Raw genomic sequence first — 25,107 nt, forward strand, 5'->3', positions numbered from 1 at the left:
ACCGCCAAAGCCAGCTTCACACATGTTCCTCCCTGATGTATATACTAATAGCCATCCTGATCGACAGGGTTATTGGTTTGTACTCATACGGCCACGCAGCTGATGCCCTCTTGGCAATCCCGGTGGCCGAGATTGTGGTGTAGCCGATAGTGTTCTCGGTGATTGAATACGCACAGATCTTGTGGCTGGCGTAAACTTAGTAGTAGTGGTCTGTCGTGGGAGTCCAAATCGCGTGGCAGATGGTCGCGCGCTCACGGATCTGCTGATGATGGCTGGGGAGTTTGGCTCCGGCGAGGAAGGCAAAAGTCCAATCGTGCGCCCATTTGGAGGCCTCACCCCAAATGATCTCGCAGCTACTGGCCGCCGTGAGGGTCCAGGCCGGCCAGGTCCTGCTGTGCTTGCCAGGTTCTGGTCGAACTCGGGGTCACGAGCCTGGGTATCGCGCTCTAAATGCGATGGGACCGGTGCCATCGGTGTCGTTGATGGCAGACCTGAGAACTGGCCAGGTCCTCGCGATGCAGGCCTCAAAGATGGCGAGGCTGGTAGCTCATCATCTTCATCGCCAGGTAGCGAAAACGCTTCATCATTCTCGTCCGCCTCTCGAAGTGGGGCCATGGATCCTGGTGGCATCATAGTCGACATGGAGAATGGCTGCCCAGTCCATCTAGTCGGTGTCTCGAGCGGTGTACTGGAGTAATCAAAGCCCTTATCATTGCGGCTGGCCAGTGACCGCCTCCCAGACAATGCTCGCCAACTTCCACGTGGCCATGCAGCCGGCACAGATTGTGGCTGTGCGCGAGTTTCAGGAGCCATGGATCGAATTCTATCACCCCGTTGACGCCAATATTGCAGCACGCGGTTACGCCTTTCGCGTTCGTGCTTCCTTTGAACTTCGATTGCTGTGTGACCCTGTCCACTTTGTTGTAACGATGCGATTGACCAGGACTTGAGGGATTGCCGTTGTTTGTCGGCCGCCCAAAGCTGCCAGGCGTCTGTATCCCGCTGCTCAAGGTCGACGGTGTACACTTTCCAAGCTTCTAACCATCCCTCTGCATGTTGCAGTTTGGCATGTTGCATGCGCCTTTGGTCAACGTCCGCTTGACATTTCCATGCATCAGCAATTAGGATAGCCTTTTGGGTATCTTTGTGGGTTCGCAACTCTTGTATCAAGTCGCTCCGTGCCCGATCCTCCATCGCCAATACCCTCCATCGATCGATAGCAGCAAAGAAATTGCGTTTCTTTCTAGCAGAAGAGACTTGCGTATACCTAGCCATCAGATACCTCTTGACCTGCTGCTTGTCTTGGTCCCTACGGCTCTTGATCGCTCGATCAAAGACTTGTAACAATTTAGTAGCTCCGAGATAGAGTTGAGCTCGATCTCCTAAACGTGACATGTGTGACGAATCACGCTTAAATTGCTTGAAAGTCTTGACAACATTGGACTTTGCTTGCTCCTCATAATACTCTTCTGCTCTTCGGCCCATGTCCGCATCCTGTTCGGTGCATTGGAACCATCGGTCGAACACTCGCGTCACCTGAAGATACTCGCGCCTCCACTGGAATGCCTGGGCTCTTGCCCTCAAGTTCCACTCATCGAAAGCAAGGCTTGCCTTCTCGGTCATCAATCGCTGGCGGTACCCGACCGCCCTTCGACTGACCTCAGCTTGGTCCCACCATTCTCGAAGATATGTAAAGGAGTGCTGGATATCTCCAATTCTCCTGGCAGTGTTATATAGTTGGCTTTCATTTTCTACCATGCCCTGCCATTTGTGAATGGCATCCACTTCGAGTCGCAAAGTCGCCTGGGTCTGTATTGCTTCAGAGAGCGCCTTGTCATGAGAAGCCTGTGACAGCCACTTTGACATGGCTCGTGTCCTACTACGCGAGGCTGTCATCTGACGGCCGAGGTGTTTGAGTCGGTGACAAGACCACATATCGAGGACTCGCTGGGTTCTTCTCTGCTCGTAAGCCCGAGCAGCTTCTATTGCAGTGGCCTGTAGACTTTTCTCTTGGGCGACAATCCGCTGCCACTTCTTCATAACCACAGCTGCCCTCATATGATCGGTGGTAGGTTCACGGAGTGCAGGGGCTTGGTTCCATGATCGGAAATAGCGAAATCGTATCATATGCCGTCTTGCAACGGCGTCTCGTTCAAGACGGCGTGCAGTGCGATCAGCCCAATGGTTGAAAACCTTGCTTGCGAGGTAGATCTCACGAGCCCTGGCGGCCTGTTTGATGAGCTTGCTCTGTTCTCTTTCCGAACCAACCTGCTGCTCGGGTGTCAAAGGGCCTTCTTCAGCGGGTTGTTCGTGTTGAGGTATTGTGTTTCCAGTGTACTCTTGGGTTACAGGATGATGAACGATTGTGCCTTCGTGTTTAGTTACAGTGTTAGATCGAGCCGCTGTAGTTGGAGAATGGACTTCTGGTGGATTTTGGATTTGTGTATGTTGAGAGGATTCTGCTTCAGGTTCTTCGGGCTCTTCGGGCTCTTGGAGTTGATGTGGGGGCTCCTCAACTGGGCTGTGAGGTAATTCATCATCATCATCATCGTGACGCGATGGCTCGTCAAAGTGCTCCTCTTGCGGCGTATTCCCTTGTATTAGAGAAGTCGTAGATCGTATAGCATTACTTAGAACAGAAAGGGGTCGATGCATAAATGACTGAGCGGAAACTGGCCTTGTGTGTATATCTGTTGGGTCCTTGAGCGAAGTTTGAGTGTGCGGCTCGAATCTATTGACGTGTGGAGACGTCGCTGTTTGATGCCCGGTCACTGGTGGTCGATCTCCAAAAGGTTGGGCTTCAAAGTTCCTTACATCTGCTGAAGCTTCTTCGGGAATGCTCGGAAAAGAAGGAATCCGCTGTGCAGGCTGTGCTCGACGACTCGCAACCAGAGAGCGCCAGCGGTTCATGGCTGAAGAGACAACTGCCTTTCGCATTTCCTCATATGCACCCTCCTCCTCGTCGTCCTCACCGTCGGTCTCGGAAAATTCCAATTCATCCTGGGGGTGAGGATGCGGTTCTGGTGGAGAGACTGACGGTGACGGTGAAGCTGAAGCTGGTGATTGTGGGACTGTCGGTCCAGTCGTGGCATGGCCGTTTTGTAGGCCTTTTTGTGGAGTTAGTTGCAGGCGCGAGATGGAATGGCCCTGGCGACTCGATGAAGATACTGCGGGAGATGTAGAGGTTGAGGTTCGCGGCGACGCAGTAGTATTATCACCAAACTCTAGGACGATGCCCATTCGACTGAGGATAGCTTGGAACTTGTCGAGCAAGTTGCCGTCGCCTCGCTCACCGCCAACGCGGAAGACGAAAGTCGACAAGTGGTGATCTGAATCGGGGTCAATTCCATAGGTCGGGAGCACGACGTCGTACGCCTTGAAGAGCGCAGCAGCAGGGAGGGGTTTCGGCTCGGGCGCTGAGTCGAGCAATTCCTGAGCGGCGACGACTACCGCGTGCAGCGCAGCGATGTCTAGGCGCATCGGTCAGTATCAGATCGGATCGAAACAGCATCGCAATAATAATACGGACCTTCGTTGGAGTAGTATGGGTCTTGGCTAGAGGGTGCCCGACTGGCATTGCTCGAGCGGCCATCATCAGACGGTGAGACCGCTCTCTGCGCAGCCGGCGACATCGATGCTGCTGGTGAAGTCGCATTTGAGCCCTGGCGCGAGATGTCGGAGGACATGGACATATAATTGATTATTGGCGAGCTGCCCACATCCGTCATTGACCCATAGTCAAGAAGTCGGTGTGTTCCTAATGAAGCGCGAGCAGCTGTTCTGCTGTCTGTTTGTTTATTTGTTTAGTAAGTGAGTTGCACAAATACAGAGTTGCGAACAGTCAAACTTCAGTTGACTTCGAGTATTGCACTTCAGTAAATCAGGTTATAAGAATGCAAGAATAGGAATCGACAAAGACGATGCTAGCGGCGCCTCTCGAATTGCACTGCCGTAATTCGACGAGGGGGTCGTATCCAGACAAAGCGCAACCTGATTTCCAACCGGATAGAAAACGCACGCGAATTTGCGCGGTCGCGATGTCAACGGCCAACAGCTAACGTTAGCTACCTACCTAGCTCGGACGTGTAAAGTGGGTGGCTGGTGCAAACACGCCTCATGGGGCTTGATAGCCGTACTGTGTTATTCGATGATCCATCGACACTGTATGAGCAATACCTTTAGGTAATACTTTCAGTACCTACAGTTAGGTACTGGCCAGTCATTCATTGTCTTCAATCATCTATCTCCATCTCTCACAAAGTCACCATGAACCAGCAAAGAGCTCGTCCCATTCAGAAGTTTGCTAAGGCAGTCTCACAATGCTCTGTCGAGGTCTGAATTCTCTTGCCATACATGCACCAAATCACTAAAAATCCGGTAGGCTACGGCATATGGCAAGTGTATCGTTGCCGACTATAACGCTGTCCACAGGGATAAGTGTGCCAAAGAGTTTATGAGGCTCAAAGATTGTTATTTAGTATGTCATCCTATTTATTCGCTTTTAACGGCGACAAGTCTGACACTGTCACTGAAGGCTGCATCTAAGAAAACATGATGCACTCATATAGCCACAAATAATACACTTTGATCGAGCCTTTTGTTTAATACTTAATCTCCTACATAAACTTCAATTTTATTTCCCAAAGATTTACAGCTTGAGTAATCTCAACAAAAATGTTGCCTGTTGGACCTCTTGCTCCTCCTCTGCGATAAGTCCCTCGGTCTGTGGTTCTGCTCCAGTCTCTTCTAGTGGTCGGCGCAGGATCTTCTCAAACACTGGATTCTGGGACTTGAAAGCACCAGACAAGCCAATATCTTCAGGGTCTGCAATGACACGGTACTCCATCTTGATGTCGTCCGTTGGCACGAGACCCGCCTTCTTTCGAAGCCTCTGTACACGGTTGATGATCTCACGTCCTAGACCCTCAGCTGCCAGCTCAGGGTGAATCTCAGTGTCCAGAATGGTGAGCACATCGCTATCAGTGTTGATCTCCAAGTTCTTGGAAGACTCATCCTCCTTAATACCTCTGCGTACAACAAGATCGCCCTCTTCCAGACGAATCCCGTCAACAAAGATCTCCTTGTCACGGACGTATCCTTGGACCTGCTCGCTGGTAAGGAGAGGCAGTCCCTTCTTTACGCGGGCCATGTCCTTCTTGAGCTTCTTTCCGAGAACAGGCCAGTCGGCAGTGACGCTGTATTGAACGTTGTACTTGGCTTCGTCGCTCGAGAGCACGAGGTCTCGTACATTCAACTCCTCGCTGATATACTTCTCAAGGGACTTGACATCCTCAAGATATTGAGGATCAGAGTGAATGACCACCAGTGTCTTGAGAGGCTGCTTGAGACCAATGGTACGGCGTTCACGCGATACACGAGCAAGTTCAATGACACGCTGCATGCGACCAACACGTCGCTCCACCTCCTCATCAAACAGCTCTTCGCGGACATCGGGGAATGGCAGGAAGTGCACACTTCGGGGATCCTCGCTTTGGAGCTCCTTAGGAATATGAGGTAGAAGCTTGAGGTAGATGTTGTCAGTAAGGAAAGGGGTGAAAGGTGCCAGTCCACGGCACAAAGTGAACAGCACCTCAAAAAGGGTATTCAGGGCATGGAGGGTATCGTCGAGACCATTCTCTCCCTTGAGTCGCTTTCGGTTGAATCGAATGTACCAGTTTGTTGTGCTGTCAATGAGACCAAGGAGCCTGGGTACGACAGTGTACAAACGGTATGAGGCCATCTCCTTGTTCACGAACTGAAGAAGGCTTTGGCAAACTGCCAGAACCCAGCGGTCCATGACATTGGTATTGCTTGACTCCAACTTAGGATCCCAGACGAAGTCCACGCCTTCTGCCTTCTTAAGCAGAGCAACTTGGCCCTCGAAGAACTTGTAGCTGTTCCATAGCGGCAAAAGGACCTTCTGGACGACCTCCTTGACGCCAGACTCCTTGAAGCGGAGGGGCTCGGCTCGCACGACAGGTGAGTTGATGAGGTAGAGTCGAAGAGCATCAGAGCCGTATTTGGACATGACGATAGAAGGGTCGGGATAGTTTTTGAGACGTTTCGACATCTTCTTTCCATCCTCCGCAAGCACAATACCGTTGACAACACAGTTCTGGAACGGTGACTTGCCAAATAGGTGAGTTCCCAGCACTGTCAGCGTGTAGAACCATCCACGGGTTTGATCCAGACCTTCAGCGATGAAGTCCCCGGGAAACGACTGATTGAACTTATCAACGTTCTCGAAGGGGTAGTGTTGGCTGGCATAAGGCATGCTTCCGGACTCGAACCAGCAGTCAAACACTTCCTCGATACGCTTCAGTTGACCCTTGCCCATCTTGCTGGGAATAGTGATATGATCAACTTTGTCGCGGTGAAGATCAGACAGATCACCGTCATATCCACTTAGTTCACGAAGCTCTTGAACACTTCCAACGCACACTCTCTCCTCCAGATCATCACTCACCCAAAGAGGGATGGGGGTACCCCAGTATCGGTTTCGGCTCACGTTCCAATCACGAGCGTTGGCAATCCAGCTGGCGAATCGCTTCTCCTTGACAAATGATGGAACCCAGTGGGAACCCTCAATGTTCTTGAGCATGTCGGGGACGATGTTTGGGATGCGGATGAACCAAGATGGAACGGCCCTGTAGATAAGGGGAGTATCGGAGCGAGGGCACATGGGGTACGAGTGCTTGAGCTGAGACTCATTGGCGATGCGGCCGGCGTTCTTGAGGTGCTTGATGATGTGCTTATCAGCCTCCTTCACATGCAGGCCCTTGAAATCGAAGACTCGGTCAGTGAAATGACCGGTGTCGTTGACGGGGTCAGGGGGTGGTCGCTTCTCGGTAATGATACCTGCAGCTGCGGCAACATTGTAATCGTCCTCACCGAAAGCCGGTGCCTGGTGGACGATACCCACACCACTATCGTCTGTAACGTAGGTTGCGTTCAAAACCTTGAAGGCAATGTCCTTGAAGTCCTCGTAAAAGTAATCGAAGGGGGGGGTGTATTTCCATCCCAGCATATCCTTGCCGAGAACAGTTCCGAGCTTCTTGAATTTAGCCTTCTTGGGATCCTTGTATAAGGTACCAAGGAGCTTCTCGAGAAGGATAAAGGTCTTTCCTGTCTTCTCATCCAGAATCTTGACATACTCGAAGTCAGGGTGAGCTGCAAGACCAAGATGCGATGGCAATGTCCAAGGGGTGGTGGTCCAGGCAAGTAGGTTGACTTCAGGATCGTCGACAAGGGGAAATGTGACGACAACTGCAGGATCAGTGACATCTTGGTAGTTCTGGTTGGCCTCGAAATTGCTCAGGGCGGTGGTGAGAACAGTAGAGTAGGGCATAACTCGGTGTCCTTGGTAGACCTGGTCCTTGTCGAACAGTTGCTTGAAAACCCACCATTCAGACTCCATGAACTTGGGGTCCATAGTCTGAAGGAGCGCGGTTAGCTATCTGGCTGGGGGTGTAGATAGAGTGTATGATTCTTTACCTTGTAATCGTTGTCGAAATCAATCCAACGTCCCAAACGCTCAATGGTGTGTCGCCATTCGCCGGCATATCGCATGACAATGGATCGACACTCCTCGTTGTACTTGGCGATACCGAGTTCCATGACGGCAGCCTTTCCAGAAATTCCCAGCTTCTTGTCAATCTCATGCTCAATGGGCAGACCGTGTGTGTCCCAGCCAAAACGTCGCTCGACGTGGTAGCCCTTCATGGACCAGTAACGAGGGATAACATCCTTGATGGTGGAAGCCAAAAGATGGCCGTAGTGAGGCAGACCGGTCGCAAAAGGAGGACCATCATAGAAGGTATATCGAGGGCGTCCTTCGGACAGTTCAACTTGTCGCAGGAAGGCATCGATTTCCCGCCATCTTTGGATGATGGTCTCCTCTTCTTTCGGGAAGTCGATCGACATGATTGTGGTGGTTCACCTGTAGGAGGAGGGGTTAGTGGACAAAGTTTTGAACGAGGTGATATGAGGGATCATAGAAGTGGCGTAGTCGTGTTCGAGTTGGTAGCTCGGGGAATGGACAAGAAGAAATGTTTGACTCACCGGCGATGCCTTGAAAGTGTCACTACCTTAGGTATCTGCGACAAACCGTTGATGGAGGGGCAAGTTTAAGAAAAAAGGCAGCTCACTCACCCGCTCGCGATGGTGGGTGAGTCAAGCAAGAGCAACGGAACCGGAGGTGGGGTCCAATTTGTGCCCCGCGTCTAGGTAAGGTAAGGTACCTTCTTAGTTCCATGGAGGGGTTGAAAGGTCGGGTTCGATACCCATCATAATCACAACACTCTCTGTCCATAATTGCTTATAAGCGTAAACAATGAATGCTAATAGTTCAAACTAGGATTAATTTACATATAAAGTACCTCAAACACCCTAACTACCTGAGATTTAAAGATTGTCTTTAAGCGATTCTGGTCGACTAGCATAACACTTACCTACTAACCCATCAAGAGATGACATAAGGCCGCCGACACCGGCAGATAATGGATGTACCTATGGCCTCAAATGGTACCAATGCCTATGAATCTTGGTAGTTTCTAGACCAGTTTACAAAGCATCTGTAAGATTTGATGCATTGCAACCAATTTCTCTCTTCAGCAATGGCACTAATCATAGGTCGGGTCTCATCATTGACTGAGATTCGTGTCACTCAAAAGCCAAGTTTACAGCGCTCCAGCACTAAAACGACCAGGGCTTGTTGGTGCGTGCGTGGTTGCTGCCCGCCAGACAAAGCAAAGCAAATAGGGTCGAGCTTGATGAAGTGTTTGTTTATTATATTCTTGCTTGGTTTTTCCAACATCAACCCACTCTGGTATGACTTTAGCATACATGTTGCCGGCGTCTGCATCTCATCCTTCCGCTTGGATCCATTGTAATTGAGGTGAATAGCCCCTGTGTTAGGTTCTCAAGGGAGCTAGCTACTAACTTACTCGCCGCTATTCGGTTCTGAAACCAAAACACTACCTATCGATAACAAACCTGACGTCGCAAGACCGTCAGGTGCATACCATACCATTACCAGCAACTAACTCCCTTTACACAAACAACACTCTGAACCGTGATAGGTTCTTGTGTCGCTGTGATACCTTTGTATTCCTTCTTCCACAATCGCATTATAATCTCGAACCATGTCGTTCCTGTTTGGAAGAGCCCGTACACGCACAGTAGCCGATCTCCCCAAGCAGGCCCGCGAGCATGTCTTGAAGCTCGAGGGGCCACAGGGCCCTTCCAAGGTAGCAATCATATCACCTCACCTCGATTCAAGGTCAAACACTAACACTGACTCTGAAAGGCCGAAGAGCTTGCCCGAGTCTTGAGCCAGATGAAGACTATCCTGCAGGGAACTCCCGGTACGCTGCTTCGCCTTTCCCCACGAACCCCTGACTGTATGGCTAAGACATCTTGCAAGAGGCCGATACCTCTCCAGAACAGATCTTACAGCTTGTGACTGGTCTCATCGACGAAGATCTCCTCCACCTCCTCGCCGTCAATCTCTTTCGTCTTCCATTCGAGTCACGTAAAGATACACAAGTCATATTCTCCTACGTCTTCCGTTTCCGCCCCGCCACCGCCGCCCCCAAAAGCGACCCTCTCGCACTATCATACGTTGTCTGCAATCGACCCCAGGTTCTAGTTGAGCTATGTCGAGGGTATGATCACAAGGAGAGCGCTACGCCAGCAGGTTCAGTCCTACGAGAGCTACTCAAGAATGAGGCCGCTGCGGCAATCATTCTATACGACGACGGAGACGAGCCAGGCTCGAGTTCCAAGGGTCTGAATGCCATTGACCGTGATCGACCCCAAAGTGGTAGGGGCGTGTTCTGGAGATTCTTCGATTGGGTTGATAAGAGCTCCTTCGAGGTGGCAGCAGATGCTTTCACCACTTTTCGAGTGAGATTGGGTCACGGTACCTGAATTACTTTCTTCTGCTGATACATACTGTAGGAACTCCTAACACGCCACAAGGACCTTGTACCAAGATACTTGAACGCAAACTTTGAACTCTTCTTCGACAAGTACAACAACATCTTGGTGCAATCCAACAGTTATGTGACCAAGCGCCAGTCCATAAAGCTTCTCGGTGAGATCTTGCTTGATCGCTCCAACTATAACGTCATGACTGCCTATGTTGATCGCGGGGAGCATCTCAAGATATGCATGAACCTGTTACGCGATGATAGGAAAATGGTTCAGTACGAGGGCTTCCACGTATTCAAGGTCTTTGTTGCAAACCCACACAAGTCAATTGCCGTCCAGAAGATTCTCCTCATGAATCGCGATAAGCTTCTCACTTTCCTCTCTCACTTCCTCGAGGATCGGACAGATGACGAGCAGTTCATCGATGAGAGAGAATTTTTAATCAAGCAAATCCGCGGCATGCCCTCAGTTCCCGTTGCTCCTCAGCGGTAAACGTATTCATGCTGCATCGCCTACTTACTCTGGACAAACATGTTCTCACTATACCATTTTGCACTCGTGCGGCGTTTTCAATGCTTTTCTTGCAACCGACAGCGATTCATGAGGCCAAGGAGCACAGTTATCTATTCATCACGATGGCATAGCATGATTTGCAGTTTTGTCTTCTTTTTTTTGTCCCTACAGTACTTGTGTTAAGTGCTCCTGGCGGTAGCATTGATTGCAACCAGGCTATGCATGTCGTTTCGCCGAGTTTGGTTCATGATATTATTATACAAACAGACGCTCCCAACGCCCCCTTGCTCCCCGAATGTGACCAATTAAATATGACACAAACTCTATAACTCCAATTTGTTTGTCAACAAGTGCCGTCCTGGCGTGTTGCAGCTTTCAGGTGGATGCTTATCGTTGCTGCTTTGAGAGCAAGACGTTTACACTCTCTCGCGCATTTTGAGTAGCCCAGACGCTATCTTTTCCACCACGGCGCCACTCGTCACCCGATGCATGCTCTCCACCTCCTCTGGGCGCTTCTCCCATAATGACCTCGAGGTCTCTTTTCTGAGAACTTAGCCAGTTCTTGATGAAGTTGGTAGGATCCTTGCCAAGAGACTGGAAGAAGGAATGCTTGGCCTTCGACACGGCGATCGCTTGAACCACCTTGGCGAGCTGGTCGTCAAGCCCCGTCACTTCCTTGAGCATTGCAATGTACTGAGGGTTGTTGAGCATAGGCAAGAGAGTATCACGTAGAGGATCTTCCACAGGAACCTGGATGTCATAGATCGTAGGCTGGGGATCCTTGTGAAACTCCTGGTCAACTCGAATGGTGTATGGCAAGCGAATTGGCTCCAGAGGTCGCAGGTGTTGCTGGACATACTCGTTGAGCAAAGGGATGTGTCCGATGTCGCCCTGCCTTATAACCTATAGTAATCGTCAGAGCCAAGTCAATATCAGCAGAGGTATATGCATAAACCAACCTTCTTGAGAGGCTCATTGCACCGGAAATTGCGCTTCTCCTCATCTTCCTGTAGTCCAAGTAACTTGATGTACTCCCAGAGAGCCATGACAGCCTCTTGATGGGTAGCATCTTTCATATCAACCACTTCGGCAAGCTCAGGGGTCAGTTGGTATCTCTCGGGTGTCTCCTGACGGAACAAGTTGATGGTGATGTTTTGGTTTTCGTCTCCATTTCTCTTGAAGGTGAGTTCATCGAAATCAGCGGCTGTTGGAAGGTTGGCAGCTGGTTGGTTTCGGACCGGAGCATCTGGCTTCTTCCATTCCACTGTCTGTTCGGCGCCTGTTCGGAACCGAGATCGGTCGAAATCGACTGTCAAAGACTTGAAGAAGTGCGAGAATCGGGGTTTCTCTTGTGCTTTGGACTTCTGTGCTGAATCGTCTGTCTCCTTTCCTTCTTCTGTGGTTGACACCTGTTTCTTGGGCTGCTCGGTCTCCTCGTCTTGATCGTCGAGTAGACGACCTTCAATCTTGACTCGGTACGACGCCTCCATGCTAGGGGTAAAGTCAAACGAATCAGAGTTCAGTCCATTGCTCTGCCAGATTTGATCCTCGACCGTGTTGTTGATCCAAACTCGCAATGTTTTGTATCTCTGAACCATGAATTAGTTGGTTCCTCCCAATAAACTTATTGTTGTCGAACACACCTTGGATCCACGGCTGGTATAGTCGACAATGTCCAGACGCTTTCGTGTGATAGTAGCATCAATTCGACGTTCGACATCTCGCAGTTCTTTGTACCGCTGAACACCGTCTGGATCAACAATGCTGTCCTCAACTCCATCGGGAATGTTTTTATCTGTAGGCTTTCGACTACGTCGCTTAGCTAGCTCACTGGCGTGAGCCTGAACCTGTTGTTGCTGAGCAATCTGTGCCTGGGTGAGGGGAACCGAAGGGTGAGGTCCAGAGGACATCATGGGCCCTGAGAAGGCGTCCATGTTAGTAGATGATTGATAAACGTGGTTGGGTTGCGCAAAGGATGGGGGATGGGTTTTTAACGTACCAATCCCACCACGTCGCTGATTTGTCGCATGAGGCGAGCGTTGCGGAACCTGCTGCGCATAAGCGCGATACTGAGGCTGCATTTTACCGAGAAAAACAAAGTCTTGTGTTGGGGTTCGGTAGGTGTCGGCTGGTGGGATTACAGGTTGATCGTGTCGCGTCGCATCGCATTGCTGCGTCGCGAGAAAATGGTAACCGCCAGTACCTTGGCTTAGGTAGTTCCTTACCTAACCTTATTACTCATCCAGTCACGTGATCTGTTTCACCTTCAACGATACCATGAACTAGAAGTCGTTCATCCTTTTTGTGTGTACCTAGGTAATTGAATATGATTTATATCTAAGAAATGCTGATGTCTCTGAATGGCACTGGACATGATCCAGTTCCACAGCTCTAGAAAGGGTGATCTGGGCTTGATCATAAACCGAATACCATCCCTGTCTTGATGGATTGGTTCTTCATATATCAGTAAAGCCTCGAGACAACGAGTGCCCAACCCTCGTCGCCCTACTATAGTTCCTATCTATAGCCCCTACATTTCTGACTAGCCTTGGCTTCTGAATAGGATCTCAGGAAATACAGGGTGGCATCCAGGACTGTCAAAACCGGCTGGAGTTGATCCAGTGCTCACACCAAACACACCACCACTTCTCCTATCCCGAGCATACTTGAAGATACTGCACCGGTGCAGTCTTGACCTCAGCCTCCAGCACTTTTGCGGCTGTTTTCCCCAAAATCAACACGAGAACATAGAGGATGCTCGAAAACGGTTTTCCGACAATGGCATAAACCTATCTGGTGGTCCGGATTGCGCTTCCTCAATTCGAGAAACCTTGCGTTTGGGAACCCATCAAATAATTACCATTTGGCGGCTCTGGCCATCCTTCCTCCACAACGCTAAAAACAAAATGCACCCCAAAATAATGCATTGCCAGTCCGCTCAGATGAATAAAACTCCACAATTAAGACGCCGCGCTCTCGATGCCATGAACGTACTGAATGTGATCGATGAGAGGCAAAAATGACAAATGTCTTCGACTGTAAGAATCTGAAACTCGTCGAGATCCGAGTTCGTTCGCACCATTTCTTCGTTCAGGACCCTTAGAATGCAGATCCTAGCCCGTTCCTCGATTGTCTCTTGCTGAAGCGGTTGCGTTTTGGCGCGGGATCTTCACTGTTCCCCTGATTCTTACTCAGGTGGTTTCGTCCCTGTCGGTCACTGAGCCCGAAACCATCTGAATAGTTCCCTGGGCCCCCCAAAGTACTTGATGGACTTGAAACCTGAGACGACATGTCGGCAAATCCACTATCACCACCATAAGAGGTAGTCATGTTCTGAGACAGTGCCATGTCCCTTGCCCTCTCGAGACATTCAACCCAGTCAGCGGCAGCGGAGCCACCTTCTTGAGGTGTGGATGAGGACTTGGCCTCTTCAAATGTGTAGTGGTGGCCGCCCTGTAGAGAGACGTCAGTGCGCTGACTTAAAGACACAAACCCAATCAAGTTTCACTTACTGTATTGACACACCACACCATTTGACCCTTCGCGTCCACCTGGGTCTTCCAGGTGCAATCTGAGCCAAGTAGAGACAACTCCTGCTTCGCTCTTTTCTCCTCTCCGCCAGCAGGAGCAAGGACAATTCGGCCGCTAGATGTGATCATTACCAGGCGCTGACGCTTCTTAGTAGTGCTGCCGATAAAGAAACGAGACAACTTCTTATGTCCTTCTCCTGGTTCTTTTCCGTGGGGACTTGAAGGTAAAGGCGTCGAGACCACCATGAGATCGCCCAACTTGAGAATGCGCTCGTTATTCTTAGTCAAAACGGGCGACCATTCAATGTCAAGCTGTGTCGGGGGGGGGAGTTCAGTTATTATTCTCGATGGTCGATTGTTCCCGTTGGAAGGAATGGCTTGGGATTGCTGTGGAGGCCTGGTGTTAGACGAGGTGGAAAAGCCGTTGAGCTGAATAACTTGAGGTTCCTGGGGGGGCGGTATATATGGGCGGAGACGGGGTGCCTTGGTCCTCCAGAGTCCTTTCCCGAATGGATGTCCATCGAAGAATTCATGGTTTTTAATGTGCTCGACCGTGAGACGTCTGGCTGGTTCAAGGACCAAACACCGCTCCACGAGGTCTCTGGCTGCTGGTGGAAAGCCAGGGGGGAATTCGTATTCAAGATTTACAATCTTCTGAAATGTGAGATACTCACTGCCTCCCTTGAAAGGAGGTCGGCCAGCCAAAAGCTGGTACACAATGCAGCCGAAAGCCCACAAGTCGCTAGCCTTACAGGCGTTCTTGTGTGTGAGAAGCTCAGGGCTCACATATTCAGCGGTACCGACAAATGATGCTGCACGACTGTCATCGTCCTTTCCAGGATCTGGCGCACCGCTGGCTGATGCGGCTGAAGGGTCTTCGCGTGGATCTCTGAGCAGTTTAGCAGTTCCAAAGTCCGTAATTTTGACGTGCATCTGGTCATCCAACAAAACGTTTTCGGGTTTTAGATCTCGATGAATGACACCCCGAGAATGCATGTAGTCAATGGCGTCGAGAATTTGTGCACCATAGAACCTGGTGCATTCAATATCGAAGGTGCCTGTCTTCTTCAAAACACCCAAGAGCTCTCCGCCATTGCACAGATCGAGGACGTAGTAGAGTGATGTCTCGTCCTGAAATGTATAGTATAGCCGGACAATTCCGGGGTGCTCAGTAAGTCGGTTTAGTGTGTTCTTTTCGATGTTGACATATTTGATCTTCTTCTCCTTGATGATATGCCTCTTTTCGAGCACCTTCACGGCGTATTCTTTGAGGGTTTGGCGATCTGTCGCCATGTAGACTGTACTATAGGAGCCCTCGCCAAGAACACGCCCGAAGGAAAAGTCGCGGACACCCTTTTTGACCTGGCGGACAACGGTACGTCCATTTGCATCAACCTCTCTGCGGACCCCAACAGCCGCTCCACGCTCCTGCCAGTCCTCTCTACTGTTTGGGACCGGCGCGTCACCTGCGTAAGGCTGGTTCTGCTGTGGTCCGCCTGGACCAGATGCATAGCCAACCCCCATACCTCTTGAGCTCCTTCGAGGGGGCAATGGGCTGCCACCAGACATTAAACCTGATACTGGTCGGCTTGAGTTGTTGAAGCGGTGGGGGTCTCGTCGGCTGGACTCTCTCACAGGATATGAGTGGTTTGGGCCTGGTTCTGGCGCACTGGAAATGCCGTAAACGGAGGACCTCGACGGCTCGATTTGAGATGGCTGCGGATGATTTACGGAGGGGCTTGGATCGGAAGTAGGGTCGGAAGGTTGAGCGGATGGGGTAAGACGAGGATCGGTAAGTGAGGTTTCGACGCCGGCATCTATAGGGTCGAGGCGGATTGCATCATAGGATGAGGGCGTGGTGGATGTGGTTGTCGGTTGAGGCGTAGAGGGGAGGGCTGATGTTGAAGTTGAGGCGGAGATAGACGTATTCTGAGCAGTCGAGTCGGGCCCAGGAGGAGAATTCGAAGATGAGTTAACAGCCTCAGCAGCATCGTCAGGATTGGCGATGCGCAGTCCGCCCAAAGCCTGAGAAAGGCTCAGGTCCCCATTCATGGTGGGCGATGGAGGAGCCTGGGGCAGATGCTCAGGGGAAGTGGGCAGGCTCAAGCTCGACTCGCACGGGGAGGAGAAACGCGAGTCGTGAGCAAGGGACGGTCGGCCACTGGCGGCGGCTTGGACCGTGGAGCATCACCGATGGATGTTGAGCAGGGCTGTCCAGGAGAAGAATCGACGGGTAAGGTAGATGGGAGTATGCGAGCGAGGTCGGTTTGTGAGTTTAGCAATAATAAATTAAATCCCGGATTGTTGCGTCGTTGCGTTGCGTTGCGTTGCGTTGCGCTGGTGGTTGCAGTGGTAGTGCTGTAACGAAACTGATAAAGTCTAGCAGGCCCCGTCCGTCAGCCAACAGCACCTAGCAAAATAGAGGTACGAGGCCCGAGTCTAGATTACGAGAGTCCGGAGAAGCGAGAGACGCCTTAGGCCACCGCCAACCTTGTCTTTAAGCCCAGGTATAACACCTCACCTGAGGTAGGGGCTTTGTTTGCTGGGATGATGCACTGGTAAAAGGAGAGACTGCAAGCCCCCATTGTTTTTTGCAAGGAGCCTTACCTTGTCCTGTACTCCGTACCTGTCTTGTATTTTGGTGAGAGGAGCACCAGCCACGAATATCTATCCTGAGCCAATCTCTAATTCACTAACGTACTAGGTGTACTCAGTCAGGTATAGAGTTTGAGGTATAGACTTAGTAGTTGGCAAACTCGAATATTGATCTGAGAGCACGGTCTGCGAGATGTCCTGGTCACTGTTGCAAAATGGCTGGTCCGTAGTCTGGGCAAAATGCTGGCTTCGATACTTTTATACCAAGGATAACGACTTAAATATAGGATCGGGTTCAGTTTAAATAGGTCCCTACCTACCTACCTGAAGAGATGGTTTGGGTACAGAAGCACTTGTCCCGTCTATCGTGGCGCTATAAAAAAATACCTACCTACTAACCTACTTGATATTCAACAAGCACAGCAAATTGCTAGTGAGAGCATTTCACTAACCCAGACATGGAGACGACGATATCCAGGATCTATGCCTCGGTGCTGTTCAACAATCGCGATGCCCAAAAATAGAATTGATGTATAGGTGAGTGCGGATGCCATTCTGTCCGTGCTCTTGGGACTCAGCCTGCTTCAAGACATTTTAGGTAGGATATCCGTAGTGGAGGTAATTAATCAATACTTTTGAGGCCGTAAAGCGGTGATACAACAATATTGCATAGGACATTTACTATCACGATTTGTATAACAATAAACACATTCATGTTGTGTTTATCATTCTAGGTTATCAAACACCGTAGTGCTTTCCATTTCCATGTGGTAAATATTAGGTATCTCCCCTCAATCTGAGAAGCATCATTGATTCCACGTATTGATCAGATGCACAATCATGACAACATCATTGCTGAATTACAGGGTTCACTGCAAATGTGGATATCATATCGTACGAAACATGGGGATCTTTCTTGCATGCATATCGATATCATTACCATCACTTAGTTCTTCCAGCGCGGCGCAGCACCTCGTATCAGCCAGAAACCACGTAAATTCCAAGATGTATCTGTAAATCGAGTATCTCGTGATGGATAGCCGCGTAATAGGGACACCATATCGGATTATCTATACTGCTGAATACTGGATTTTGTTTCTAATCAGCCACGTAGGTAATGAGGTAAAAAGGACGTTATCCACCATATCTCAGGATCTCTTGCTGGGGGCTGAGTAAGTACTTTCGTAAGTGTGATGTCGTTAGCCTCCTACCTATCGAGTCATGGAAGCACCAAAGACAGGGCATTGAGGGAATGAGGAACCACGAAGCCATAGCTTATGACAATAATCAGAGAACACTGTTGAATTTCACCGCATAAGCAGACATCAACCAACTCATTACCTGTTAAAATGAACACGATACCCTAGTATATAATTAATGCCCTACCCTAGAGCTCAAGAGCTACTCACCTTACTTATATGGAAATTCCTATTCTTGTGCTAAGTTTTTCAGTACCCAGACTGAACAATCCAGTCTTTGGGAAGCTGCGTCCTGAGAGATGTTAGGAACAAATACATACCTACACAAGCTATTACGATGTTGTTTATTCATGTTTCTACAACCATACGTATGACGCTTCATTGTGAAAGCCTAGAGTGAAATCGGCCCATCACCCTACAAGATGCTCCGACTTCAACCTACGACGATCAAGATAGCCACACGCGATATTAGCGACGCTGAGCGACGAAGCCGCTACAGGAAGCACCTAATCAGTCGCCAGAAGGTCGATAAGAGACGCAATGATCTCATCCAGCATGATCAAGAAGCTGTACTTGAAGATGCCCTCAACTCCAGGATCGTAACACCAACCACTGACTCTAGCATTGGACACGACACGCCAGTTTCAGATGGTAGAAACGAGTCAGACGGTGAAGAGGAATTAGGAACACGAGTTCCCCAGCTTGACTACGGTACCGCCAGTTCCGAGGAGACCACCTACAGGGACGTTGATCACGGCATCAACCGCCTGCACCGACAACCAGACCAACATCGACTTCCTTTCCGCCCGCGGCAAAGCTTGGGTAAGCCAACAGACAAGCAATGGCGAGATACGATCGGAACTGAGGTGCTAACAATTTTGAAGATGACCATGGGGATGCGGATACCGCGCCTGCCCACACGCAACCGCACGATAATGGTAGGGATGGTTCCGTGACGGATGAGGATGAACGCGATACGATAGAACAACTTTTGGCAGCAACTGTGAGGGACACTTCCCCAACCGAACTCCTGCCACTGTCATTATTATCGGGATATGTATCCATGAAACCCCCTTGAATTGCATGGGTTGTGGCGAAATGAAAGATAAGCACGCATAGGCTAATGGGCATTTGCTTAGCTAGACGGGTCAACGTATGAAACGGAAGAAGTTAACGACGACCTCTCGCAGAGCCTGGGAGAAGTTGTAGAAACCCCCGAAGATGCTGGTGAGCTTTCAATCTCACCGGCTGACGAAGGGTTTGAGCCTATGACACCCCAAAGACATTTTCCTGTGTACAATGATCGCCTGCCCGTTGAAGGACAACCCCGAACTCCAAGACAGCTTCCAGAAGCGCGCCATCAAAGCAGGTTTGATGGAGCTTACACGGCGCCAGTTCGAGGACGGCGAGTGAGAGTCGAAATTGACGACGCACCAGTGACAGTAAGGAGAAGGCGTGCTGGACGCAATACTAGCCCAGTAGGGTTGAGAACACCAGGATTTCAGGGTTTGTATGGAGGCAGTGAGAACGCCGACGATGTGTAATGTGATTTGCCGACAGACATCTGTGGTGATGTCAGGTGGTCCAGAATTATCGGCAAATGCAAGGAGTACGAGGATCAGTCTTGCTAACACAAGATAAACAGAGCATAATATTACGGTGGACTGCTGGTTTTGCTGATCAAGCAGGGTGTTGGTTGAAGTTATTAACTCAACGCCTTCCTTACCTTACCTTGCGTTAGTTTGTGACTGAATCAGGATAATCAATTGTTCATGAAGTTCGTTACCAAGACGATGTCATGGAATTAAAGGAGCATTCCTCCCTTGGGTCTTGCTTCTCCATTAGTGAGTGATGGAATATCGGTGATAGTTCCTTTGTGATCCGTTTGGGACAACGGGCGCGGACATGGATCTGTCCTCACAAACTCGGGCAGGTTCGAATTTTCAGTTGGTCCGGCTCCGGGGGCTCCAGATCCAGCCATTCGCAGCAACGAAAATTCCAGTTTTGTCAGACTGGATGTGCCTGGCTTGGCTGTGGCCACCTCAGGCACCAGGAGAGACGGACGGCAGAAAGACACTGGACATCCGGCGTTCTATTTGATCCACTTATTTCACTTGCTACTACGGAGTAGGTATATAGGTTAGGACCTTACTAGTAAGGTTTTTCACTACGCAAAGTACGTACCGCTTGAAACCGGCTCGGAACTACAAACTTCCAATCCGAGTGAGCCATTAGAAGAGAAGATCAGGGCAGAAACAGAAACTGACTCGGGCTGGGCGGAAACCCGGGTGGATCTCTTTGCGTCCCATCGGAAACAGATTGGTCAATGTCTAGCTGCGGATCAGAAGCAAAAAAAACTTGGCTGAAATGGGGGCTCGGCTCTGAGGTCTGATTGCTGAGCGAGTGCTCAGAGTGGCACCAGGCAACTAGAGTCAAGTCAAAACGTTGTCCATCCAACCAGGTAAAGGCTCAAGACATGCTGGAGACCCGCCCAGACGCCATGCCCTTTACGGCAGAGAGACCCCTAACAATTACGCAACCCAGAAGGGGTCAAGCGCGAATTAGAGCTGACCATTAGACAGTACGTACCTGACGCTGCGAGGTGCCTTAGCTTCAAGCTAGACCACTTTTAGGGCCGGGAGGTTTGCGATAAGCTGATGGCGTGCATACCGTGTGCGTACTGTCTTGCACGAGCCCCAGCTGCAGCTTGCCGAATCCGATACCAGCTTCTGATGCTGTCCCATGGCCGTTTCGGACGTACGGGTATCTTCTCGGAGTACCTATACGCGGCGTTCGCCCTTCGCGAGACCAACGCACAGTGTTAACTCCAGTAGCTGTTAGAGATCGGAGTGAGGCTGCATGGGTTGGGTGGGTGCGTTAAAGAGCAAGAGAGCACCTCAACCTGGGGTAAAGAGCCACTCACACTTTCACACCCCTTCTTCGTCTCTCTACCTACCGACCTACTGTACCTATCCTACTGTACTCACAAGTTCTTTCCATTTGAGCAGTCCTCCCCTCGCATTCTTTTACAGCTTTTAATCCTCCTTCTTCCTCCCCATCGATTTCCTCCTCCTCTCCCTCTCTTCACATATCCCATCCATCTCAGGACACAGCAACTCCAAAAGTCATTCCCCTCACGACTTGTCTTAAACCACATCCACTTACTTAGTACTTACCTCATTATCCACCCTCTCATCCTCACCTTCGCGTGCGTACCTTGCCCTCGTGCCTCGTCCTGGCCGCACCCATCGCGTTCTTCCACTGCTTCTCTCTATCTCATCGTCACTTATCAGGCTCCATCTCGCCGACGCCCTCCTCACCTCTTCTCCTGAGCGAACTCATCATCACCGCGTGTCCCGGAGACTATACGCTATAGATGGTTTGTGACAACACTGACTACTAACCTTGCAAACATTCCCAGTTTCCCATCACAGATCAGAACAGGACAGAACAGAATACGCTTTTCAAAATGTCGTACTTCAGCTCTCAGTTCTCTTCCTCTCCCGTCCTTACCATGTCTCCCCAACATGCCCACCAGTCAATGGGTATGGCAAGCTTCGGACACCACACACCACCCCGATTTGCACCTCTGCCAAGCCAGTTCGCTGCTCAGCCTGTTCGACCTTCTGCAGCTGGTAGAAAGCGTTCCCGGGACGAGGCCTCTGAAAACCTTGAGCCTGACATGAAGTCCCTGCCCGTTGAAGAGCCCGAAGAGGAATGGATCTACGGCCCTGGCATGACCCTCATCAAGAAGAGTACTCGCTACGTCACAGACGCCAGCAGCCAATCCGGCACCTGGGTTGAGGAGAAGAAGGCTGCTGAAGAGGCGGCCATCAAGGAGGCGCGCTCTCTGATCAGAAACCCCAAGCTGCAGCGCGTATCGCCCACTCTATCCAGAGCACCTGCAGCCAGCACTTCTCCCCTCCAGTCTGAAGTCAAGCCTGCTATTGAGGGCCCCGTTGTCGATAACTTCACTCTGCACCTTGGCATTGGCTGGCGAAGAATCAGTGAAGAAGAGCACATCCAAGCCGCCGCTCGTGGTTGGGCTCGCTACATAGAGAACCACTTCCCTGTTACCAATGCTCGAATCCTTCTTGAGAGCAACGGTCTCCAGTCGTATCTGGTGGAGACCAACGAGGGCTTCTTCCTATTTGCCGAGAACCTCCGTCAAGGCCAACTTGTCAGCCAGAATGCTGAGGGCGTACTCCGAAATCTTCAATGTTCTCCTCCTATTTTTGACGAAATGGAGGTTCTTTCAGCAGCCGAATCACCGCGACCAACCAACGCCGTCCCTGATATGGACATGAGAATGGACTAGAGAAGCCCCGTCCGGGAACATTTCAAATTTTCTTCTTGACGCATCTTGTACTTGCTATTTACGGAGTTAAGTGTTTGCCATGCTCATGGACTGGGAATGGGAATGGGAAAGGAGCCCTGGGATGGACGGTAAAGAAAGGCTACCGAGAGCGAATGCCATAGACCGGACAGTCATGGCTTGATATCATTTGTTGCAATTTACACCATTAAACGACAACTTGGTGTCGAATGTGCCTCTACTGTGAATGTTTTAAATTGTCGAACAGAACATTTCTGTGGCTTTGTGTAAATTGTACAGCTGTGTTTGTGGCACAGTCGGAGAAAAACTCCCGCCCGCTAATAGATGCGCGTTTGTTACGGGCGTCATTTTCGCGAGCAAGACAATACGACGCGGCACCCTTGACCTGGGTTCGCCTGGCTCGGGCTCGGGCTCGGGCTCGGGCTTGCATTTACATTATGTCCACACGCAGGAAGCATGCATCATGGGCGCCAGGATTGGAAAGGGCCGGTTTGATGGTTTTCCTCGTATAGCACGACGCATTGGATACATTTGGATGGCATTGTCCCTGAGATGCTGGAAGCAACGCTAAATAAGGTAATGGAACACACAATCAATACTCATCCAACAATGACAGCCAATGCAGCCCATGAAGTGGCTTGAAAAGTCACTTCTTGAGCTGCAACAAAGCCAATGTCTTGACTTGGACCTGCAGCTCTTCTCATGCGGCTCAGGCATAATTCTGTGCCAACACTTGAGAGACATTTCAATGAAAACACGATAGTTGGTGCGCTTATCATGATAGATTAGCTAGTAGGTGTCCAGACCATCTCGATCAATAAAACAACTGAAGTAAACTGAAGCATAGCCAATCTTCTCCTAGAATGCTCTCTTACATGCAGTACAAGCATGGCCCTGCCATAAGGTATGTGGTGGTGAACCTAGGTATGTTATGGTGTAAATAAATAAATGGCTCTTGATAGACTTTTCCGCACGGCATCGTTTGACTTTTCCTGAAATCAACCATTTGAATTGCCTACCTAGGTACCTTGGCTCTTCTGCCTCTTGAGGACTGAATCGAGAGCTTGTTCACAGCGGGGGCTTTACTCCCTGTCTCTTGAACTGGTCCTCCCAGTACGAGATACCATTTATAAGAACAGACGAATTATACTGTTGAGCTTGATAGGGCATACATATATATATATATATATATATCATATCCATTTCACTGCTGCCTTTTCCCTTCTTCGTATCGTTTAAATGGAAGCCTACTAACCTTGGCTTGACTGGACTGGACTGGACTGGCTTGGCTCAGGGGAAGCATGTCTCCAACCTCCTCCATTGAGATTGAGCTTGGCCGAGGTATTTTCTTCCCGTGGCCTGATAAGGCCACAACTCTTGAGTACCTGGTCGTCGCAGGGGGCACCTGTGTTATTTTAGGTATCTTAGCCTGTTCAACTATCATCTAGATGCCTCATATACATCACTTGTCGAGTTACACCAACTCTCGGAACCTTAGGACAGCCCATCCGTCATCCAGTTACGTTAGTACCTACGTACCTAGGTACTAAGGTTCATCAAGAAGGTAACTTCCATCTACAACATCATCCATCACTAGGTTCCAGTCGGCAATGCATTCCCAATAAAGTATAGGTAATCTCTCTTCTTGTCGGCAGATTCAGATCAGAGCTATACAATCGTCGTATTTTTTTCTTTCTTTTGCTTTTTTGGCGCCTGTGGTAGTAGGCCCCAAACTGAGAACAGCGCCATCTAATTGATTGATCATTATCCACCGCATCGTTGCCCATCGCAGCGCATCGCAGCGCATCGCAGTCACCAACCATGTCGAGCGCCAATCAACTCTTCCTGCTCGCCGACCACATTAAGCTCTCGCTGTTAGAGCGTCAACGGGCTAAGAATCTCAATCTTGAAGGCGACTCGCAAGATGGTCACATCTCACGATCTTTTGACCAGTTCCGCGATGGCCTGGCCAATCTCCGCGATGAGGAGCAGCGCTTGACTTTTGCCGGCGAAACAGAGTAAGCCCTTCTCTCAAGGTATTAAACACCATATTCAATGCTGATCTTGTTCCTCAGCGCCGCTACAAGCCTCACAGAATCCATCACATCGCTCCAGAAGCAACTAGACGACCTCACAACTCAATTCCAAGGCCAACCAAACTCCAAAACCGCCGAAACCCTCACTCACCCCAACTCGGAAGAGCTCGCCGACGACTTTGAGCACGCAACGTCAACATCTCCAGTCTCAAGGAAGCCAAAGACTGTTCGCTTCAGCGACACCCCTTCTTCGCCGTCCGCTGAGCTCTTTGGCCGTTACCGCGATGATCCCTCCGATAGCGCCGGCTACCGAGACGAGGCACAGGGCATGGACAACCAGCAGATTCACCAGTACCACGCCCAGATCCTAGAACAACAAGATGAGCAGCTTGATCGCTTGGGCGAGTCTATCGGACGCCAGCGCGAGCTTAGCATGCAAATTGGCGACGAGCTCGATAGCCACGTTGCTATGCTCGACGAGGTTGAGGCTGTTACCGATCGTCACCAGAGCCGACTGGATCGTGCGAGTAGAATGCTTGGAAAGGTCGCTCGAGGCGCAAGCGAGAACAAGCAAATGACCACCATCGTGGTTCTCATCATCATTCTTGTCTTGCTCATTGCTATCCTGAAATAAGGTACACCATACTTGTCTCTTATCTTCTTTCCATCCATTTCAAAAAGAAACAGCGGGCTTAGCGCATCGGTTGGAGTTCTCGGAGTCGTTTGCTTGGGCGTTATCGTGGCATCTACCTGCCTTACATTTTGATATGTTTTTGTTCCTTTACTTCAGTACAACAGTGGACAGTTGACCTTTTCTGCAACTCACTTCCTGTAAATACGCAGCAATACTTAACCAAGCTTAACAGAATAGAGACCAGTCTAGGTTCCTCGTCTTGTCATTTTATCATTCTCAGAGTAAAAGCTACCTGCCAATCCTGAACATAACGTGTAGTCTAGACAATTCT

The 25,107-nt window shown here is 50.1% G+C and overlaps 9 protein-coding genes; 5 read left to right on the forward strand and 4 right to left on the reverse strand.

The window, feature by feature from the left end:
- Positions 1-69: 69 nt before the first annotated feature.
- On the reverse strand, positions 70-3,686 carry FFUJ_08491 (uncharacterized protein; the record flags this gene model as incomplete). XM_023580802.1 has 2 exons in its annotated part: positions 70-3,470; positions 3,530-3,686. The coding sequence occupies 2 exons, from the start codon at positions 3,684-3,686 to the stop codon at positions 70-72; spliced, it is 3,558 nt and encodes a 1,185-aa protein (XP_023433515.1).
- A 580-nt stretch (positions 3,687-4,266) lies between these two features.
- On the forward strand, positions 4,267-4,555 carry FFUJ_08490 (uncharacterized protein; the record flags this gene model as incomplete). XM_023580803.1 has 2 exons in its annotated part: positions 4,267-4,332; positions 4,382-4,555. The coding sequence occupies 2 exons, from the start codon at positions 4,267-4,269 to the stop codon at positions 4,553-4,555; spliced, it is 240 nt and encodes a 79-aa protein (XP_023433986.1).
- Positions 4,556-4,648: 93 nt separating this feature from the next.
- On the reverse strand, positions 4,649-7,923 carry FFUJ_08489 (probable isoleucine--tRNA ligase; the record flags this gene model as incomplete). XM_023580804.1 has 2 exons in its annotated part: positions 4,649-7,435; positions 7,495-7,923. 2 exons carry the CDS (start codon positions 7,921-7,923, stop codon positions 4,649-4,651), a joined length of 3,216 nt encoding a protein of 1,071 aa, XP_023433516.1.
- A 1,220-nt stretch (positions 7,924-9,143) lies between these two features.
- Positions 9,144-10,425, forward strand: FFUJ_08488 (putative protein hymA; the record flags this gene model as incomplete). XM_023580805.1 has 4 exons in its annotated part: positions 9,144-9,248; positions 9,308-9,365; positions 9,425-9,906; positions 9,961-10,425. 4 exons carry the CDS (start codon positions 9,144-9,146, stop codon positions 10,423-10,425), a joined length of 1,110 nt encoding a protein of 369 aa, XP_023433517.1.
- A 408-nt stretch (positions 10,426-10,833) lies between these two features.
- Positions 10,834-12,527, reverse strand: FFUJ_08487 (related to SWI/SNF complex 60 kDa subunit; the record flags this gene model as incomplete). XM_023580807.1 has 4 exons in its annotated part: positions 10,834-11,349; positions 11,406-12,035; positions 12,090-12,364; positions 12,446-12,527. The coding sequence occupies 4 exons, from the start codon at positions 12,525-12,527 to the stop codon at positions 10,834-10,836; spliced, it is 1,503 nt and encodes a 500-aa protein (XP_023433518.1).
- Positions 12,528-13,545: 1,018 nt separating this feature from the next.
- Positions 13,546-16,028, reverse strand: FFUJ_08486 (related to 3-phosphoinositide dependent protein kinase-1 (PDK1); the record flags this gene model as incomplete). XM_023580808.1 has 2 exons in its annotated part: positions 13,546-13,899; positions 13,959-16,028. 2 exons carry the CDS (start codon positions 16,026-16,028, stop codon positions 13,546-13,548), a joined length of 2,424 nt encoding a protein of 807 aa, XP_023433915.1.
- Positions 16,029-18,192: 2,164 nt separating this feature from the next.
- Positions 18,193-19,314, forward strand: FFUJ_08485 (uncharacterized protein; the record flags this gene model as incomplete). XM_023580809.1 has 3 exons in its annotated part: positions 18,193-18,592; positions 18,655-18,773; positions 18,910-19,314. The coding sequence occupies 3 exons, from the start codon at positions 18,193-18,195 to the stop codon at positions 19,312-19,314; spliced, it is 924 nt and encodes a 307-aa protein (XP_023433519.1).
- Positions 19,315-21,239: 1,925 nt separating this feature from the next.
- Positions 21,240-22,088, forward strand: FFUJ_08484 (uncharacterized protein; the record flags this gene model as incomplete). Its single annotated transcript, XM_023580810.1, has 1 exon — positions 21,240-22,088. One exon carries the CDS (start codon positions 21,240-21,242, stop codon positions 22,086-22,088), a length of 849 nt encoding a protein of 282 aa, XP_023433520.1.
- A 1,839-nt stretch (positions 22,089-23,927) lies between these two features.
- On the forward strand, positions 23,928-24,776 carry FFUJ_08483 (related to syntaxin 8; the record flags this gene model as incomplete). XM_023580811.1 has 2 exons in its annotated part: positions 23,928-24,124; positions 24,182-24,776. The coding sequence occupies 2 exons, from the start codon at positions 23,928-23,930 to the stop codon at positions 24,774-24,776; spliced, it is 792 nt and encodes a 263-aa protein (XP_023433521.1).
- Positions 24,777-25,107: the final 331 nt, after the last annotated feature.

Source organism: Fusarium fujikuroi, chromosome FFUJ_chr07 (assembly GCF_900079805.1).
Source record: "Fusarium fujikuroi IMI 58289 draft genome, chromosome FFUJ_chr07".
NCBI lineage: Eukaryota > Fungi > Ascomycota > Sordariomycetes > Hypocreales > Nectriaceae > Fusarium > Fusarium fujikuroi.